Source organism: Vespula pensylvanica, chromosome 20 (assembly GCF_014466175.1).
Source record: "Vespula pensylvanica isolate Volc-1 chromosome 20, ASM1446617v1, whole genome shotgun sequence".
Lineage (NCBI taxonomy): Eukaryota > Metazoa > Arthropoda > Insecta > Hymenoptera > Vespidae > Vespula > Vespula pensylvanica.
This window is the reverse complement of record NC_057704.1, coordinates 661,667-684,034: the sequence shown is the minus strand read 5'-3', so window position 1 is coordinate 684,034 and position 22,368 is coordinate 661,667. Positions and strand designations below refer to the sequence as shown.

General features: G+C 34.6%; 1 protein-coding gene and 1 long non-coding RNA gene across 4 annotated transcripts; both read left to right on the top strand.

Moving 5' to 3' along the window:
* Nucleotides 1-14: 14 nt before the first annotated feature.
* Nucleotides 15-3,189, top strand: LOC122636042. The gene is made up of 4 exons (XR_006328848.1): nt 15-221; nt 325-585; nt 659-746; nt 866-3,189. It is a non-coding gene; the product is annotated as an uncharacterized LOC122636042 (long non-coding RNA).
* A 1,540-nt stretch (nt 3,190-4,729) lies between these two features.
* On the top strand, nt 4,730-21,709 carry LOC122636004. Of its 3 annotated transcripts, none has more exons than XM_043826789.1 (8): nt 4,730-4,902; nt 8,916-9,179; nt 9,569-10,469; nt 10,620-10,771; nt 11,385-11,634; nt 13,425-13,646; nt 14,000-14,195; nt 15,677-21,709. In XM_043826789.1, the coding sequence occupies exons 2-8, from the start codon at nt 8,943-8,945 to the stop codon at nt 15,684-15,686; spliced, it is 1,968 nt and encodes a 655-aa protein (XP_043682724.1). In that variant the 5' UTR covers nt 4,730-4,902; nt 8,916-8,942; the 3' UTR covers nt 15,687-21,709. The 3 variants fall into 3 exon arrangements, with proteins under 3 accessions (XP_043682724.1, XP_043682723.1, XP_043682722.1); XM_043826788.1 differs by lacking the exon at nt 4,730-4,902 and adding an exon at nt 4,909-5,180 and having other exon boundaries at nt 8,922-9,179; XM_043826787.1 differs by lacking the exon at nt 4,730-4,902 and adding an exon at nt 4,909-5,180.
* Nucleotides 21,710-22,368: the final 659 nt, after the last annotated feature.

The window sequence follows — 22,368 nt, the reverse complement described above, 5'->3', positions numbered from 1 at the left end:
TGGAAATAATATTTTCTTGTACGGGAAAAATTGGAAACAAAAAATATAATAAATATAGTATAAAAGCAGTGGTGATATAAAAAAATTTAGGAAAAAAGTGATATATATATATTATTGAGTATAATTATCATCTCTAAGCCAAGTCGGTCAAAAAGATAGTGTGGGTTCTGAGTGGATCGATGATAACCTATCAAAATTTTATTCTTCCAAAGAAGATTTATGTAAGTATATGGTTTCTACTTTATATATAATATTAAGGTATTTTTTAACTCTTATATATGAAGCTTACTGAAATGTTTTAACTTCTTGAATTTGGCCATGGAGAAAAATTTTGCAAGAAAGAAGAAAGATGGAACGCTCTATGGAAATAAAGAAGTCTGTTCAAGAGCCATTAATCTTATTCGTAGATATTGCCAAGAAGAACATATAGCGTTAGACAGAAAATACTACTTTATAACAAGGAAATTAATAACTGCACCGTGTATGAAACGAAAAATACGATTTAAAATAAACTGCAAGTTGGCAATGCTTTAAAGAAAAATATCCTGCAAACGAAATAAAATTCCTAATATGCAATATAAACTGGTAATGTAGAAATGTTTATATTTACGAACTGATTAATCTTAAGAAATAAAATGATTATAACTATTTACTATAGGATTCCAACATTCTCTGATGATCTGGATATTAGAAAATTTTCTCGGTGAATTACAGGACAAAGGGACATTTTTGATGCTGACAAACTGGTATGTACGTTATTGTACAATTCGTATGTTAGGAATATTCTTAGTGATCTTCCTGAGATGACAAAGATAGCTTAATATAGAGATGATATTACAATGTACACAAAGTCTTATTCTTTCAGAGATGCCAAAGGAAATACTGAGACATGAATAGAATTAATAAGAAAAAAATCTGTGAAGTTTGTGACAGCATCAATCTTTTATAAAAATGGAATTTTTAATATTTACCAATAGAATCATCACAATTATAAATTGTGACTAGAATAGTACTATAAATAGATCATAGATTAAATTTTAAGAAGTACATGGTTATAATTTAAAAAATCGTTTAAAAAACAAGGTGAAACATACACTTTGTTGAGAGTACTTGTTAAAGATATCGTTCGTAGATGATCTTAAAATATAATAGAAGAAAAAATTAACAAAATCGGAACATAATTTAAACTAATTAAAATATAATATATTTGTGATTGAAATTTTAGCTATTTATTACTTATCAATTTTTAATTGCATATTATTTGCAATGAAATACGTAAGATATAACGTAAAATATAACATGAAAAAATCATAGCAACAATAGTAGAAAGAAAATCTGAAATATGTAGATATGATGACGAACATAAATAAAAAAGAAAGTATAGTACTGAAAGAAAAGATCCGCCAAAGGCCCCACCCAGGAGAAATTAGAATAATTAATCTAGAATAATTGTTGAAACTATTATGTACAGCCATACGCTCGATAGTAATCATATTAGATTCCTTATATTACAAGTAGTACCAACTACGTGGAGATTACTGCATTTGAAGATCCATTTATGGACTTCTATACAAAAATCTATTTCTTATAACTATAAATTTCATTATCGTTTCTGTAAATTTAATTATCATATATCCTTAACTTAATATATTCTCTAACTTGTATTAGATTACTTCTATCGAACATGAAAAATGTGAAAGTAAAGAATACAATTATATTGAAATGTGCTTATTCACTTTAAGAAGTTCTATAATGGTTCTTCGATGCAGTCGATGCAAATTCATTTGTTGTTTAAATCGCCAAACGCAAACGAACAAATACTGTTCCTACTTCGCAACTTTTTAGTTTTCATTTTGGCAATACAAATATTCGAGTGATCGTTGATATTAGTTGTTTAATAACATCGTTATAATAACATCGTTTTTGTTGATGTTAGATGAAGACAATGATTTCGCCTTCAAAATTTAATGATCTCCAAATGTTAAAAAAAATTATTTTATATTTAACGCCTGTTCCGAATAAAATATTAATTTATTATAGTCCGCAATTATTATTAGAAAGAAAAAATTTCGATATTTACTCGTTATGCAAAAGGAAACTATCTGCTATGTTTTATTCTTTTCATGATAAATGTTTTAAAATAAGAATAATTATTCTTATACTCAAAAATGAGATATGCAGCAAACTTTAAGAATGTTCGGTAAAACGCTTTATAGTAACGAGTACTTCGCTTGAATGAAATTGTAGCGAACATTGACCTCTGATCAGGGTCGAGAATGCACTCGCCTCTTGTTTTGTTTACTTATTTTCTTATTAAGTTTCCGATACAATACAATATAGAAATACAATACAACTTTATTTCATTATGAATATTATATATATATATATATATATATATATATAATATATATATATATACATATAATAACTATGACAATGATTTTAATATTGTAATAGATTCTTTGATAAAATAATTTAAGAAAGTGCGTGTACACGTCAAAGTTTATTTTAGTGAACATTTATTGTATACATTTCCTTTGTTATTTTTCTCTTTTCAATTTTTATTTGTACAATTCTTCAGTTGTGATCACGCGGAATGCAATCAGAAGAGTCAGTGTTTGCGCGAAACCTTATATTATTTTTTGAACTGTAAAAAAATAAAATGAATTTCGAAATATAGTCACTGCTATACACTGAATATTTTTTGTTCAGTCACGTTAGCAAATCGATGCAAATATTCATTTTATAGTTTTATCGAAACAATTTGTTCATCGAGTTGTTAAAGTAATTCGGCGGAAGAGTTAACAATTTAATTAATCAATGGAATCAAGACCACTAATTAGACTGAAGTTAAATATTAAAATTAACGACCAGAACGAACAACTAAAATAAAAAATAAAATAAAATTTGAAATCAATATCCTGGATCAATAAAACTACAACCAGTATATAAACTAACTATTTCAACAGACAATCTATAATAAAATAAGCGCTACTGTCAATTCTACTCAAGAAAAAAGAAAATAATGGTCATAGATGGAAACGCAGAAAGTATTGAGGGAGAGAGATAAATGGGATTAATACTGAAGATTAGCGATGAACATTCTAAGTTAGAGAAAGATTAATTTGAAAAAAAAAAGAAATTTAATATCAAGAAGAAAGATGATGAAAATATATTGATTATAGATAAGTTGACATTATTATTAATTTATCGTTAGAAAGACCATATCTTGATGATGAATGCGTTAATATGTAATTACTCTTCTCAAAAAAAAAAAAAAGAGAGAGAAAAATCAAACGACTCCGTCCAACAAGTGGCCGTTATAATGAAAGGACACTATGACTCTATTTTTTTGTATTCTAAAATTTATTCATCGCGAGGAGATTTATTTTTTTATTTATTTTTTATACGTTAAATTCAGCAAGTAAATTTAACAATAATACATTTAACGAAAACATTATAACTTGTTTTAATAAGAAGAAGATAACACAGAAAAAGAGAAAAATAGTAAAAGGCCCGACTATTCGTACGTTTAGCAGTTTAAAATATCGAGTACTACGTTTGAAAAAACTGATAGTGTCATCTCGGTTCAAGGTCGTCGACAGACGTACAATGGATTTTTATTTCGTTTACACGCTCTCTTGTGCATTTTAATTTGATTCGTAAATACATCTACAAATACTTTGCTATGAATATTGAAACGAAATTAATTTCGTGAGTTAAATGCGACGCTTTTATTAAATTCGATTACATAAAACTCCCATTATAATTATTAAATATTTTAATTTATCGTTATTAAAACATTAATTAATACGATATAACGACATATAAACGATACTACTAATATAATACTGAATGTAATCTGTTTTAAACCAATATTTTATTTTATCTGAAAATTACAGTTTTTATTTATGTAGGATTATTGATCATGAGATGATAATTTGATAATTCAATGTGTAATATTATAGTGTGTAACGATGATGTCCTACATTGTTTTCATTCCTTTATCTTTATCTAGTAAAAAGACTTTTAAAGTGTATTTCAAAATTCTATTATAATTTTATCATGCTATACGATTTTTAAATATAAATACATAATACATATACCGTAACGATATATCATAAATAATTAATATGGTCGAATATCATATAAGAAATTTGAAATGTTAATTCAAGCACTCAAGACGCGATCCAAAGATTATTCCCAAAATCGATCGTTTTATTTACATCGTTTGAGTACCTTTACGATACGATATGTCGTAACGTGATTGAAAAGACTTTTTTTTTAATACGGATGTAGGATCAAAAAGAAGAGAAAAGAGAGAAATCAACAAAGATAGAAGAACGTTGGTGGCATTGAATCTGCGCAAAATCGGAATTTCGTCGAGGGAGGCACCGCTCGGCCTTCTTCTCGCCCTTCAATAAAAATCAATTTTTATAAATAGACTGCGAAAGGATTCTTAGCAAAGTATGGAAAAAGGCTGAGTATTGGCGCGCGATGGATCATATTTTCTAAATGCATATATATCAGCTATCTTTCAATAACTCGAGTGTAAACCATGTAGGAACCGTCGAGTACGAACGGTCGATGACGTGCTTTTTCCACAACGAAAATAACACTATCATTGGACACATTCTTGTTTCGATATACCCATAGCTCTATATATACATACATACACACACACACACACACATACACACATATACTCTTACAAAGATACGTAGGTAGAAGAATCGAAGGGATCCCGTAAGGTAAAGGAAAAAGGACAGTGAGGATGGATAAAGATGATTCGGGGGTGAGAATGAGCTAGAGGGAGGGTCTGTACGTTCCATGATACGCCCCGCATTATATGCTCGCGCTCCTTCGAACGGGCCGTTCAGTTGGATTCAAGCCGCGAACGAGGTAACTTGTGCCGTGAGATAACTTACAAACCCCTTAACACGACTAAGCCTACCTTCTCGAAAGATTTTTCATTTTGACATCCATATGCCTCCATATATTTTTTATTGTCCTTTTTTTCGCTGATATCCGCTGATGAACGTTGAAAGATATTATCGTTGCTCATAGTGAAATATCTCTATACCAGCTTTGTGAGTTCCTCAGTGACATTGTAAACACACGGTAGCGAGTCCGTCCCGAGGAACATGAATCCAAAACTTCATTCATCTTTTTACTCGGAGGTGAGCTTCCGAGTCTTTTTTTTTTTCTATCATGTAAATTGAATTTTTGGTGCATGCATGACAAATATCAAATTGCTTACGTGTAATAACTTACTGTCAAAAATTTTAGCGTCGCAACAATCAGCGCCGTCATCGGTGTCGTATGTTAACGTTGTACATTACGTTGATGTACATTAGAAGAAAGCTAATGGAATGAACAAATTCTATGTTTATGTGGTAACGATAAAAATAATCTAGTTAATAGATCATCTAATATCGTCACGTGAATGGACGTTAACGCGTTTCCATTAACGCTGATGTTATCTACTTTGCGATTACATTTTCCGACGCTTCGATGCTTTAGCTAGAATTGTGTAATTAACAAATACATTAAAAAAAAAAAAAAAAAATAGTAGAAAAATGAAAGTATAGAAAATAAAATAACCGATATTTTTGAGACAAAGCTTTAAATCAGATTTCATTCGTACCTTTTATTAATTGTGACAGAAAAACAGTGAATAAATCGTTACAGATGTTTGTCGCTTGTTAATTTAGTTAAATAAACGAATAAACAATTCGAATCTTTTTTATTTCTTGATATGTTTTCGTACTGCAATTAAATCAGAAAAAGCTTTTATCGAGTAAATGTTTTTCAACTGGTTAAATCGTAATCAATTATTTTGTATATAATCATAAACCATTCTTATTGATACACAGAATTTAATCGGACATATGCTTGCGCGTTGCATTTACTTACACAAATTATAAATACTACCTCTCGATATACTTACGTGTTATACAGGTGTTCATGATTAACAATATTAATAATATTTAATTTGTTGTAGATCACTGGAAAAAAAAACAATAATTATTATCTATGTTTAAATTTAAACTAATTCTACTTACCAGTAGTTCTCACTTTAAAATTCTGCTTAGAATACATAGAAGTATCGCAGTCAAACAATGATATTGATTACTATAAGCTAGATACGACTAACACCAGACATTATTTCTTTCGAGTATATTTATTTTACTTAAATATATAGAAAAAAAATAAAGGGATTACTTAATTCAATTTTTTTGATAAAATCATTCCTACGAAAGAATCGAGTTAATGTTTACGATAGTAGGTGGTAGTGATTGTTGCGTGCGCAGGTGAAAGCGCGGCACGCAATGCTTCAGTAAATTTAACGTTTTTCCCTATATGCCACTTTACCGTGTCCACTTTTGCAAAGATAAAATCATTTTAATTGATTGGCTTTGAAGTACGCTTCATTTTAAACGGGCGTTCAAACATTTTTCTCTCCAATGCAATGTCGCAAATGACCTAACTTTTCCATGATAATTTCCTATCATTTACGTTAATTATTATACATTTCGCGATAATGATCCAAAAAGAGATAGAAAGAGAGAAAAATGGAGAAAATGAAAGAAAAAAAAAAACGAAAAAAAAGGAAGAACACGCGTTTATCATAAAAATAGATTTTCTTTTAATTAAATATTACGAAGTCAACGATAAATATGAGGAAGTATGTATGTATACATTAAAACATCGCCGATCGATATTTTCTCTATTTGATACAACAATATTTATTAACATAACTAACGATATTTTGTCTATGCAATAAATCAATATCGTAAATCAGGAAATCTGATGAACGATAAGTTACACTAAAAGCTCCTTAAAATTTCTCTAACCTTTTATTACCCAACAAAGATGTGTCTGACATTCTGGCTTCTTCCACTAGATCGCAGCTTCATACTCATAAAGCAATACCATATTTATAGTTGGATGTAGGTCACTGACTTCTCTCGTTTCAGAAATTAATTATACTTTACAAGACATATCTGTATTAGATTGATAAACGCATATACAATACGCTCATATCGCGAAAACTTAACAATGACATCGAGTTTATCGGTTGATTTATCTTGTATCTACGATTTTCACGTTTTCATAAAATCGCATGAAAACAATTATTGAATATTTATATCGCCAAGCTGTGTAAGGTAACGTTGTTCCAGTCGATTCGAAGATTTCGATTTTGAAGATGGTAATTGAAAAAGAAGGAAAAGAAATAGAATTTTCATTCTGCTTAAGACAATTCGACGGCGATAAAGATTGAAAGGAAACAGTAGAGTAGGGTTGGAACAGGTTCTTCTCGAAATTGGCTTTTATTTTGCCCCGTTAAATCGACTTCTTCTTTTCCCTCGCCATTGGCCATCATTCTCTCTCCCTCTCTCTCTCTTTCTCTCTTTTTCTCTCTTCTCTTTTTTTTAGTTGAGAAGTTCGTAAGAAACAAATGGATTTCGGTAATTGTAAAGGATATGGTAAAAGAAAAGGTAATCTCATGGAAAGAGGATGGTCTTGAAGAACAGAAAGCTGAAAATACGGTCATTGATCCATACTCGGGTTAATGGAATCTTTGTCTGTAAACCACAGAGAGTATTTTGGTCGCTCGACGAACGCCCACCGAAGTCTTTGTTTGGCCGACGAGCCGTCTCATCGCGACGCGACAACCACATTTTATTTTAATCATATTGTTGACCGTTTGATTGAAATCCAATGTTATGTAGAGTGGCTCGATTTAAATGCTTTATGAGAATAATGGAACATCTCATGCCTTTGTTTTTGAATTTTGTAAAGCGAATCACAAACACGTTCGATCATTTTCCAACAATTGATTAATTTGTCTCTTTTTTGTTTTTCTTCTTACATTCATCCGATAAAAATTAAAAACCGATTAATGATCGAGTCAATAAATACGATATTTCTCTGGCAAAATTCAACAATATATTTATCAATTACCATTGGGAGTAATCACAATAAAAGCATTATGACGTTTCGGATCGTTATCCCAAAAGATCGTGCGTACACATTCTGCATATTCGTACTTACGAGAGTACATAGTATTTAATATAATGGATGAGGATGAAAAACGTAGAAGAAAAAAAAGAAAAAAAAATCGTTAGAGATATACTTGAAATTTTTAATATATCGGTTAGTAGATTCACGCTATAAATTGTTGGATGAGACCGAGGGACTTATGACGATCGTCTCATTGCTAAGCTCCCCGGGTTACTAAGATTATTCTCACGTACCGAGGTCGGTGCGTCGATAGTAGAATAACAAGTTCCTGCAAGGTGGAAGCCGAATGCCAGAATAGAGAGTGTAGTATAGCTCATGGAGTTACATGTGGAGGGTTGAACATGAGAATATATGTTACCAAGGGCTTATCTCGTGAACCAGCAATATGTCATACAAGAATGCTTTGTACAAAGATATCGTTGTCCTTACTCCCACTTGCAAAGTCTCTCGAGTTTGAATGTTATCCAACTAGAGATTATAACACGGACGTATCAGCTTTCGATTTTGTGTCAAGTTTATTTATAAAATTTCAACAAATTTATTTACTTCTCTAGATATTTCATTTTTTTTTTAAACGACACTCGATATTCCTGTCAACGCGATATCATATTTAATGTCAGGAAAAAGTTCGCTTATAATTTTGTTAATCATAGTGAACGAGTCGAAAGCACTCTTGTACGAAACGAAGATGGTGCTGTAATTATATCCTGTCAATAAAAATGATTCGACGTGTTTATGCTTCGTAGGGGTTTTTTTTGTCATCGTTAATGTTATAATAAATATAGAATACGTTGGCAATTAAGAGTTAACATATGCAAATAGTAGGTAGACATAATAAATTAATGCGATACCAATCTACGAATTTTGATATAAAGAACTTTGTCAAGTTTTAGGATTGAAACGATGTCGCCGTGATGTTACATCGAAGTGCGTCGTCGCGACGCCGCAGGGCGTCACGAAGCGTTGCAAACTCGAGTCATCCTGCTGGAACTTCATCTGCTACGAGAGGACGGCGAGCAAGCGTTGCTACGGAAAAACCTGATCTTTTGACTCAGATCAGTCCCTGCGGCACGATGGAAAGACAGAAATCACCGAGAGGAAGCGTCGTACCGAATATAGCACTCGACGTTGAAAATGATTTACCGGAAGAGGTTTCTGTAAACTTATATTTCACTTTATAAAATGTACATGCATGCCTCGCGACCTGATTTTCAGAAAAATTGTCTTTCCAAAGTTTTACGAAAGTAGCTCCAGCTTGTTCGAAAAAGTTTTTTTACGGTTTCCCACGGAACGACATTGCCCACGTAATACTTGCTTTTCTTAAAACTGGAAGATAGTTTTAATTAAAAAAAAAGAAGAAACAGAAAAAAGAGAAAAAATATATGAACGCTATGTAATGCACTTATGGAAAAAAAGAGAGATTATATACCATAAAAATAACGATATATAAGATCCTCAGTCTCTTCGTATTATAATAAAAACTTTCAGATATCGAAATCCAATAGATATAAAGGAAAATCTTTCCTTATGTATATTGCAGGGCAGCGGTCGAAGGATTTTACCGGATCTGGATTATGGTGGATCCCGCAACAATCTAACAGCAGACATTGCTCGAAGTCCGCGTAACTCCTTGATACCGGAGGATTACTGCAGAAGTCCTCGTGGTTCTTTGATACCCGATCCTGGTCGAAGTCCACGCAATAGTCTGGTACCAGAGATAAGTAGATCGGCAAGAAACAGTTTGACTCCGGACACTCCTCACAGTCCAAGACATTCGTTGGTCCCTGACGTGGCCTACAATCGCAGTCCACGAAACAGTCTGATACCTCTCTGTGGTTCAAGGACGTCTCTGATGGCAGAAAATGGAAATGTAACTGGCAATCGTAGTCCCAGGCACTCTTTGATACCAGACTCGAGCAGAAGTCCACGTGGGAGCATAGCGAACCTGGAGTTTGATCGTAGTCCACGTGGATCCATTTGTCCTGAAATGGTTAGAACCGGAAGAGCGGGTGCCACGACGCCGTTAGAAATGGATAGAAGTCCACGTGGATCTTTAAGTTCCGAATGCGCGAATCAGAGTCCGCGAGGTTCGATAGCACCGGATCCTAATCGATCTCCGAGGGGTTCGATCGTGCCAGATCCGAATCGTTCTCCGAGAGGGTCTATTTGTCCCGAGGGAAATCGCAGTCCACGTGGCTCGATAGTTACCCACGAACAAACGAATAGATCTCCTCGTGGCAGCATCATCGTTAACGATTTGGAAAAGCATTCCAGAGGTATCGCTGGTCACAACGACGAGGGAAACAGAAGTCCTAGGGGAAGTATAGCTCCGGAGAGTATCGACAGAAGTCCCAGGGGTAGTCTCGGTGGAGGACTGGATAGAAGAATTACCAAAGGCAATTTGACATTACAGGATCCGAGAAGAGCTTCCGCCGATCAAGGTGAATCTATGCTTATCTTCTCGTACCTCTCGAGATAGTCGATTAAATATGGAGAAAGCGAGAGAGAGAGAGAGAGAGAGAGAGAGAGAGAGAAAATTCAAAGAATATAAACATCAAGACTTCGCCTTCGAATTATTTTATTTGTCGTAGGAACTGTGAGAAGCCGTAGTTCCTCGCCCTATCGTCAAAAGGATATGAATTCTAGTAGCGTAAGATCAGCAGGGAACGGTGCTCAAATTAATCTCGCACACGGTGGGAATTCTTGGACGGAATCCAGGCGAGCAAGCAGTTCTGTTTCTCAGGTACGTAATTATTTATCTTCCGCCTAGAAAAGCACAGGAATATTTCCAGTCAAATTTAACGCGGTTCTTGTATCGCGATATAATAAGTTGAAGGGGAAGTATTAAGATTCCTAACGGCAAGATATTAAATTTTGAGATATAAGAATCGATGATTCTACGTTGAGCGTTTGAAAGACATCGTAAGGACAGAATAACGTTGAGTTCATTCTTTTATTTTCTTTTCTTTTCTTTTTTTTTTCTCTCTCTCTTTTTTCTTTTTTTTTTTCCATATCCTGCTAGGTGCAGGACCGCGTGTTATGTGCAAACTGTAAATAGGTTAGTCCTTCGTATGCCTTCGCAAGAATTTCGTTATACGACAAGCGCCAGATAGTAACGCTGTTTACAAAATGCATTTTCTCGCCTGGAAAAAGACTCTCGCTCGGTTACGCTCTGAACTGTTCCTTAGTGCTCTCTCCCATACTCTTTCAATTTATCTACTTTTTTCTCTTCTCTCTACGTCATTTCACGTTGGCGGAATAAAAAATTGAAAATGTTTAATGTCAGCTCGATAGGTCAATAAGTGTTCTGTTGAAATGAAAATTGGAGAATTCGAATGCATCGAATCGAATTGTAGTTTTCAGGCGACGAGTCACGTCGATTGTGCGCCGGAATTATCAAAATACCAGAGAAGGGTACTTCGGAAACCGCAAACCTCGGAGTGGCGACCTACGGTTCCGTGGTCTTTCAACTGAAGGACGCCCATCTCGAGGCCAACGGCACGTGCGACTTCGTTTTCCGTGCTCTGAGGGTCATTAGCAAAACGATGATAGTTACCATATGTCTTGCTGTCCTTTCTACTATGCCTATTCTGATGTTTATTTTAGGTAAGTGGAAATGGTTCTAAAATTGTTTGCTTCGACAAAAAAATATTGTAATCGATAACCCTTGAAAAAGGTTTATTCTCTAAATCCCATTCATAAAAATCTATGGATTTCGTCGGCACCAATATTATTACACCTAGATATAAGACTATCCAGCTTTAAAAAAAGAAAAGCTCGCTAAGGAATATCTATAGCCGGTGTAACTTACGTACGTCTTTATACGTCATCACGAACGTTTTATAGAATTCGACGATTAGTTCGATAGACGATGTAAAATAGTTATTTACTTTTTATTATTATTTATTAAGTACTTCCATTATTTCCTTCGATCCACCCAAGCTTTCAATTACGGCTCGCTAAAATTGTTTTTGATGCTCCGACGTTTGATGATCCTCTAAAGTCTATTAAGAACTTCCAATAGTCCAATACTTTAGTCATTAAATCGACGACGTTCTGCGTGTTAAGCGACAGCTTCCGTGGTCCTTCGTATTGAATGCCAGAGTTCCTTTGTACCCCCGTGAAAGCGAAATATCTCTCATCGATTCACTCGTGATGGTGCCGGAATATTTTCTATCGTTAAAGAGAAAAAAAAGAAATCGGAACGAAGCGAAAGGTTCGAACCTGTCAACAGCCATTTTCTGTACGAAGAACTGCTATTAATTAGGAACACCATTACCCCTTTCTTTACCAAAGGCGATTATGTTCACCCAATGTTGAACGTTCGCTGTATACCAAAGGTGACTATAGTCACCCAACGTTGCACGTACGTTGCATGTACCAAAGGTGACTAAGGTAGTCATTCAACGTTGTACGTTTGCTGTATACTAAGGGTGATTATAGTCACCCAGATAAAGTTCTGCTTGAATTAAGTATTTCAAGTAAACGTAGCATATCTTGATTATTCCATGTCTTTAAATCAACGCCCTTTATCCTCACCCTTTTCACTTATAACTCGTTTTATATTAATTTGATATAATTTTAATAACAAATCGATAATTCGCTTAATGGAACAAAGCGTCAAATTAACGTCTTAGAATTTGCGGTGAAACCCGTGATAGAGAAAGGGTTGAAGACATTCGACGTCGGGTCCTATTCTAATCCAACGTCGTTTTTCTATTTTCAACCAAGTTCGACGTAGTTTATCCGACTTCGCCGACACTCGGGAAATCTTCTAGGAGCATAGGATCAAAAGGATTAAATTATGGAGGACATTCGGCATCATTGCCAAGTTAATTGGCTCTCTTGGGTTTAAAGCACGCGATCCGATATCGTGACACGCCTACAACGGACGAACTTATTTGTGAAGTTTCATAATCGTATCTCATAGTCGCGTGGGCATAGATTCTTGATCTGATTTATTAAGAGCAAGATGCGTCTTCAATAGAGCTACTAGGAATCGTAGCTTTTCTTAGAATCAGTACGAATATGCCGTATGCAAACAGCTCCGAACGCTGACTCTGCAGTCTGCTTGAGAAAGGTTAAATTTCTCAGGATATGCTGTCACGATTAAACGATATATTATATTTTCTATTCGGATAAAAAAACGCTCGAGTAGATTCCCTGCAGAAAGCATGCGCAGCAAATTTATCTTATAAAAATTTTCAATAACAATAGCAACCACGTTGCGTTAATTCCTTCGAAAAGGAATAGTTAAAGAAAAAATTGGGTCGAGAGGAAATGTTTTTATGAAAAGATCGCTCGAAAATATATAAGCTTTGCAAACTTTCTCATTCACTGATTTTCATATTTCCACATGCCCGTACATTAATTTGTTAAGTTTGTTTATACTTCAGGTATACAATTCATCAAAGACTGCCCGAGGGAACCACATATTCCTCTCTACATGGTGGTCGGTGGTACTTTGGGCACCGTTAGAATGTTTTGGTCACTTTACTCTCAGATACGTTCCAGAAGACCGGAAGCTCTTACCGTTCCTAATACCAGATCTTACGTTTCACCTATGAAGTTGGCTTCGATAGCTCTCTCGTGCTTCCTCGTCGGTTGGTTCGCTTTAGGTAAATTATGCTAAGACATTTCTTAATAGACTAAAAAAAGAAACTTCTTAACGAGATAACGCCAAATATTAACTTAGAAACGACTTATTTGATATTCGAAATAGTTTTCTTATTGGTAAAGTTTTTCGAAATTTTTGAAATCCATTCGGCTGCGTGATATGATAATGTCGTTCGAATTTCAATAGACGACGTAGACGGAATTTATAATGCTTTATGAAATTCTCCTTTGCCTCGATGACCGAGAATCGTAAGAAAGGAGAATACGTTTCAAATTTTCAAATTGTCGACGAGGAATATTTAAAAGACCCGACTGCTTCCTTCCCATCACGTGGTAGAACATTCTTTTGCTTCAGGAAATTATTGGATACTCAGCATCGAATGGCCGGAATATGCACCCATGCTTTATGATCCCGACCGATGGTGCCACAAAACCCTCTACATATTCTCCTTGGTTCACCTCTGCGTTGTCTACGTGGCGATAGCGGCGAGTCTTTTGCTCTCTCTTGGCCTAGCATTTTGTAGAATTTGTGCGTGTCCTTGGCCCGAAAGGTAAGTCTATTCCTCGCTATTAAATCCTATCGATTTCATTTCTCATTCATCAAATAAACATCAACAAGGAGAAACCAATCGGAAATGATATCAGAAAAAAAGTCAAAAACTCGTCGATCTATATAATTTTCAAAATCAAAATTGTATTATACGTTATACGTTACATCGATCGAACAATTTTCTTTGCTTCTTTTGCCGATCCTTTTTAAAGAAGCAAGCTGTTGAAAGTACTAAGGAAATTGATCGGACGTAGCTTGTCTCGGCCGATCGATATTCCAGCTTTGTCCGCTTTTATGCTTTTCCACGTGCATTTTATGCATTCACATCGATCGTCAGAGGTTTAATTGACGTCGTTCAACCGAATACATACATGTATAATGTACGTCTACATATGCATAATTACATAGATCATTTTCTGCATCGCATAGATACTCTACAAACGTTTGTATGTTTACAAGAAGATCATTTTTTCTGTGGTGTTAATCGAAAAAAAAAAAAAAAATATTCGTTAGTTCGAAGAATGCATTGGCCTAACTAGAACTATGGCAGGTCGATGTGTTCCGTCATTCGTCAATGTTAAAAGTTTTCATAAATAAGGAAAAGTTTGCGATATTGATAAAGGACACGACATGTCTGAATCGTATTCGAATCGCTCTCATCCACCACCCTTTCCTCCCACTCATTTCACCCTTCTCATTGACTTGGTTGCGTGTGAGATAAATGCCTGTATTTCCTAGCTTGCTCTCGTTTCCCCTTCTCGCGTTTGTCGTGGTGCTATCGCGTACGCTCGATAATGTTTCGAGGGTAAGCACGATCGAAGAAGGGTTGGGAAATAAATCCTACGTAGAAAATTGCGATGAACGTAACACAGAGAGGAAATTGGCGAGTTGAATCTTCGCCAAAGAAATTTCTGATCCATTTTTTTTCCTTTCTCTTTTTTCCTCTTTTATCTTTATTTCTTTTTCGTTACCTTTTCTTTTTTTATCTCGCGTCGAGTTTTCTCTTATTTACAAATGCTATTGTATTTAACTTCGGTATGCGGCGCTATTCTATCTCTCTACTTTTCGTACTAAAGTCGGTGAAGAAAGGAGGCCAACTACGAACACGTAAAACAAATACACGAAACGAGAACGCCGATTTACACGAACTGGTGCGTCGCCGTTTTTTTCGTCTTTCTCGTTTATGTCACATTTTACTTGTTTTCTATCGGGGAAAAATAGCCCTCTTGTTTTTTCATTTTTTTGCCTCTCTCTTTCTCCTTCTCTCCGTTTTACGTAACACAGTTTATCACGAGTTCACTTAAAATCCGTTCATCAATCTTCCAAGCCAATAATCTTACGTGGTAAATTTGGATTTATTAAGCAGTTTTTCTCTTTACGATTTGACTGATCGTAATGGCTAATAAAATAATAAAAACGTCTACGTACTTAAATATATTCGAACTCCGCGCTGGCTAATAAAACGCGCTTGACTATTTTCAGATACAAATAACCACGGCGTTCTGTTCGATCGAGAATCATTCGAGAGAAGTCAACGGCCAGTAAGAGGTACCAAGATAGAGATTTCCTCGGAGGAAAAATGCTTAAGGTGGTGGAGGTAGAGGAAGACGAGGAGGGAGAGGGCTTGAACGAGCGAGGTAATGAGGTCGTCCAGGAGGTGAAGTATAGCAGCAAAGTACAGTTTCGTGCGCCTGATATCATAGAGTTGTGAGGAACTAGGAAAATAGACGGAAGATAAATCGACTCCTTCCTGGTCGATCCTAACGAGTTGGGGCGGGTGGAGTGGTGGGGGTTGAGTTAGGACAAGAGAAAAAAAAAGTAGTACCTTGCTCGTTGAATTCCAAACTATCGGTCAAACTAACAAAAATAAAGTTCGCTCTTTACAAAAAAAGATCATTGCTGCTTCGAAAAAAAATATATGACGAGTATAATAAGCGATCTTTCGATCTTTCGATAAATTTTCGAATTCATTGCATGTCGATATCGTAAGAGAGATCGTACGTGATGATTTTCGAGTAATCGTATGATATTAATTGGGAAAAGCTTAGAGAAAGAAGAAATATATGATGGAGATGGTAGAACGGATAAATGGGAGACGAACGAAGAGGCTTGCGCAGGTAACGTATCGTTAAGTAGAAAAGATCCATTATAGCCGGACTGTTCTAACGCTTTCATTAAAGATAGAAAACAAATGATCCGTTTATCCGACGAACCAGCTGCGCAAGCTTTATTAGAAGACGGACAAAGCAATGAAAATTTTTCTTTTCGAAATTCGTCAAAGAATTTCCCAAAATTATGATCGCAAAATAAAGAGAGAGAGAAGCTTAAAGTCGATGGATCGATAAATGTCAACGGGCCACGTATTTGTCCATTCTGTATCTAGTTGTTGGAGAATGGATTTTTGTGAAAAGGAATCGTTTTTACGATAGTAACGAATGTTCCTCTTTTTCTTTTTTCAATCGATGCGCGTTGAACGCGCGATGTTCCATGGACCAATACAAAACAAAAAAAGTACGAAGCACGAAACAACATCGCAAGAAAATTCCCGATCTCGTTCGACCCTTACAAATTTTTCTTTACGACCGTGATATATAACATTTTCTATGAGAACGTTCAATCGAGTACGGTAGACCCTAAAATTCGTTGCTTGATTTATCGAAAAGATTCTTTCGTAGACGAAAAGATTCGAACGTTGCACTTTAGATATCACGAACTGGAATGGTTACGGTCGTTCCTTCGAAATTTGATTTCAACTTTTCGACGCGATATTCGTATCTTTCTTTAACACCGGACAAGTATCGATCGTTCCCGTCATTGCGTCGTGGATGTAAGTGCGATAGGAGTATAGTTTCTCGATTTCTCTTGGCAACCATCGAAGGTCGTAAGTAAGTGAAACACTTTGAGTACATACATACGTGCTCGATTCAACTTTTAGAAAGAGTGAGAAAGAAGGAAAGGAAATCAAGCAATGAACATCTTTATTTTTCTACGTCTTTCTAAGGTCTCTCTGGAAAAGATGGAGACTCGTTTCTTCGTCTTTCTTTTTCCTTGTTTCTGTGTGCATTTATATCGTACTCTCTCTCTCTCTCTCTCTCTCTCTCTCTCTCTCTCTCTCTCTCTCTCTCTCTTTCTCTCTCTCTCTCTATTTCTTCTTTTCTTACTTTCTCTTTTTCTCTCTCGCATGGACGAATCTGAAGTATCAACGTAAGTGATAACCTATATACATGCGTGTATTTAAACTTTATATGTCATCAAACGCAGATATATTTTAATTTATGGAAATCGAAAGAGTAGGTAATTATGCATACATATATACATACATATATATTGTATATACCTATGCACAGTCAAGGATTCATTTTGGCAAGGATCCAATCCGGCAAACATCGCTCTCCCCTTATCTACAAAGTCTTTAGCGGTTCTCTGCACGAACTCGTTATGCTGAAGAATCAACGTCAATTAAAATTTATATTAATGCTTTCAGCAATGTAAAGAACTTATGTACTTACTTACACATGCACACCCGATGCATTTATGCGTTGTGTAATGTTTTAGTTCAAGAATAGGGGAGACGAGCTTGATATTCGCGAATGACATAAGCGTAAATATATATATATATATATATATATATATATATATATATATATCTATCTATCTAAGTACATATATATGTATGTGTACAATCGGTAAGCGTCCGGCTAAAAGCGTTGCTTCTCCTATGCTCACGTAGCTAAATACGTACGTAATGGAGCATTATTATACCAGTATTATACTCTTCTCTTTGTGCAAATTTGCACAATAATCATACGATAAAGCATATGTCTTTTTCCTTTTTTTTCGTATTTCTTTTATATCACGACTATGCAGTGGTTCGACAACGGGTCCATATATTTCATTGTTTGTACGAGTAATTACCTATATATCGTAGAGTATATATATATATATATATATATATATATATAATAATTATTCAAGCTTTGTACGATCTTGCTGCAATGTAAAATGTTTTTCTTTCCATTAGCAGAGTGTCAACTATATATCATCGGTGAAATTCATCAATGGTTGCCTTTATTGGCAAACAAATGATACGAGAAAATCTTTTCTTACAAGAAAGACCAAAGGTTATCTCGTTATCTTTCAACGAATCGATAGATAAAAGGTAAGAAAAGAAACGAATAAATACGATGGTCAAATAAATGTACATCGGCACGAGCATTGGCATGTTATATGTATTATATATCGACTGCTCATGCGATGGCAAACTTACGATATACCTGGATATACATATAATATAGATATACAAATAAATATATATATATATACACACACATATACATATATAAATATATATATATATACATTACCTACATTTACACATACCTTTACACATATTACATACGCAAAGAAGAACTTTATCCTGGTTTTATATAGAACAATTTTCTAACCATCCAAGAGACTCGAAATGTAATAAAATATCCACGCAATCCTTTCGATGGCGAGCGCACAAAGAGAATAAGAAAGAGGATAAGGATCTATCCCCTTAGATGTAAGAGAATATAAGATGTTTTCGCAATCGATTTGCATTATTCTTAGAATAGAGAGTTTATTTATTTTTATACCGAATAGTTCGATAGCACCCGATTATAATTCGATCGTTAATCCGCGATTAAAAGAGCGTTAATTGTTTTGGTTCCTTCAGAGTCTAAAAAATCGTTCGTAAATCGTTGTTAATTTTATGATCGGTCGATCGTCGATTTTCGTCAAAGAGACTTGAATTTGATGTACGTACGCGGACGCGTAAATAATTTTACGTGTGTGATTGTTCGAAAGGAATGACGGACGTTTTAAAATGAACGTAAAGTTTTATTACGCGTGTCGATGGTACATGCGATACATGCGTGTAATTACTCGATATCATTCTATAATCGCGCACAGTCGCGTATCGTGGTCCAGGCTTTAACGTAGAAAACTCACCCTCCGCGTAACACGCTGAAGAACTTTGTCGATTTGTGTGTAAGAGATATCTATGTAATAACGAATTAGCTATGTAATATTATTGTACTTGCAACGAGGCCGACGATGAAACCTAAAGCGGATAATAAAATCAACGTCGTTAGAATACGATACTGTCGTCCTAGGATGCGGCCCGAAGAAACACGTCGTGTTTTATAATTATTATTTTTTAATGTTCCTCGGTAGTTTAGAAACAAAAGGACAAAAGAACATAGCGAATTACCGTCGCGTTATTATTCTCAGGATTTGCGAATAGATTTTTTATAATGTTTTCCTATTCTCCAACGCTATTTTTCGAGGTGCAAATTCATCGAATCAAGGATACTTAACTGCGTCCTGGGACGAATTCGTCAATTTTTGGCTTTTATATGGCATGCGAGTGTCTATCGAAACACGAACGAGAGAAGATCGAATATGCGTAAACATATTCGAGTTTCCTCCGATTCATAAAATTTTAAGTCACGTGTTAAACGTATTTCGTTAGATAATCTATCTACTGTCAGCTTATCGTTAGAAATATATGCCAGATACGTCCGGTCGATAAAATTTATTATTCAATGTTAACAAGATCGATGGGTGTTCGCTCGGTTGTATAATAAATCCCGTCGTCGCGGGAGGATGTGTAATAATCGTATTAAACGATTGTATATTAATGTAAAATTATTTGTTCTACATAATCGTGGCTGTTAATATATAGAGAGTATATTTATATTTTTATTTATTCATATAGATTAGAGATGTATATGTATATTAAAGTTAGAGACAAATTGGAAATATTTAACGAAGTATTTAACGAACGCGGCGCAGATCGGACGAACATCCTTCTCGCATTTGTTTAGACTAGCATAAATTACCGAAGCAACGATTTGTCATTCGAATAAAAATCTAACTTTCCTACTACATATGTGTAGACAGCAGGCAGACTCGATTTTTATCACTCGAAGCATATCGAATCGTAATTTCGTAACACACGTGTCCACGTTGACGACTTAAAGGGTCCAATCATTGCTCTGAATCACGGTCAGCATTTTTTATGGAGATGCGAACGAGCTCCTTTCGTCACTTTTATTGAGATCTTGTGCATGCGGTTATAAAAAATTCATGTCCAATATTTCGGATTCAACGAACGTGTTTAAACGCAACTACGAATGTTTTATATAGATAATATCTCGATCGCGATTTTCGATTTTTTAGATCAAATCGGATAGCATCATATCACTTTAACATATCGCTTTAATGATTCAAGATTCCATCGAAGATTATTTCATACGTTTAATGATGAAATTTGTAATCATTGACCATATCGAAGGAAGAGAAGAAATCAAGGTTAAGAAAATACGCGAACCGGATTCCTTAAATTCTTTTTTTTTCACAATATACATAAATGAATTTCTTTGAAAGATATGTCGAAACAGAAAAAACCATTAATATTTAAAAGCTTTTATATCGATCTTAACGTTGCCGTTAATTCAATCATATCGTCAAGATGACTTAAAGATCAAGAATAAAAATGTATTTGTGTCGAGTGCTTCAATAATGTTCAATGTACATGTGCGCGTGTATGTATGTGTGTGGTTGTGTAGGAGAAAAAGAGAAAGAGAGCCGAGCAACGTAAAAGCTTATCTCGTTTTCATGCTAAATTGAATTTAGCATAGTTTTCGTCGATGAAAGGACGTCGACGATAAGTGAAAGATTAGATCTTTTGCACGCATGGAATTGTGGGTTCACAAAAACGCGTTTATTCGGATAAGCTAGTCTTCTTTGTGTATACGAAGAGAACGTATTTTCCTTTTAAAAAGTATTCGATCGATTGAAACGTTTTTATCGATATGGGAAAATTGTGTAAGAATAGTGAAAATCGTTAACAATCGTGACTTTTTATGTTGAAAGTTGAGCTGACAGAGCGAAAGCTTCTTTTAAATCGCGTTATTATATTATTCGATTTCTATGTTATCAAAGTTCTTTTCGTATACCTAAACTTCGTCGAAGATGGAAATCCGCATAGATAAATCACATAACGTTCGAATCAGGAATGGAAATGATATCCGATAGTAAGAGGATCATTTATAAAAGAGACGAATCGAGCGATGCAGGCTTACAAATATCTTGCATATCTACTTGATAATAAACTATACACATATATGATGTAAACGAATATGATATTCCCATAGGTATATGAAAATCATAAATTAGATTTATTAACTGTATCGTGTATCTCTTTATACGTATATGGTGTGTACGATCTAACGAATTGATTGTAAACGATACAGTAAATATATAACAACAATAAAAATAAAAATAATAAAAATAAAAATAAAAATAATAATAATAATAATAATAATAATAATAATAATAATACTGTAGCAACAATAACAATACAAAAAGTTATTTGTAACACTAACTCTACAAAAAAAATTGCAGAAATAGAAAAATGTCTACGTGAAATCCGCAGATCTGCCGTATTTTAATTCTCGTTTAATTATAAATTTTATTTATTCGCAACTTACTCATACACGAACTTATTTACCTTTTACCCGTATCTCAAAGCAACGAGATACTTTGTCCTACCTTAATTATGCACGTTTCGAGTTGCCGCGTGGATGTCTACCATTACCTTTCGTTTGAATTGCACCATTCTGGTTATCGGATTTCCTATTCATCCATAGACAAAGCTCGCGGTGTCCTATTGATAGACGAACTAATCGACCAAAGACAGCATCTGAGAACAATATGAGGATCGAACCATTCCATTTCTCTTAATGCATATCATGTCTATACATGTATATACATACACGTATCATTACGACCTAGGAGTTTATGGTTTATTACAAAGTTAGATAATTCTTGATATGTAAAGATGATATAGCGAGAAGATCTGGTCGATTTGTTAAGCAAATAAAAATAATCAAATCCAGGCTCCAGAGGCCAAGGTGGATCAAGGCCAAAAAATATGGAATTCGATCTAAATGTAAATGACCACCGTGGTAATCTATTTAATTTATAAAAAAAGGGTAAGACTTACGAAAAACGTACGACTCAAGAGACCTCAATCGCTTGACGTAGTTTTGCTGATGTTTTTCGATCGGATAAAAAAGTTGATAAATTCATTGATCAAATTTAATGGCTTACATTCATGTATATCACGTACATACATAAAATTC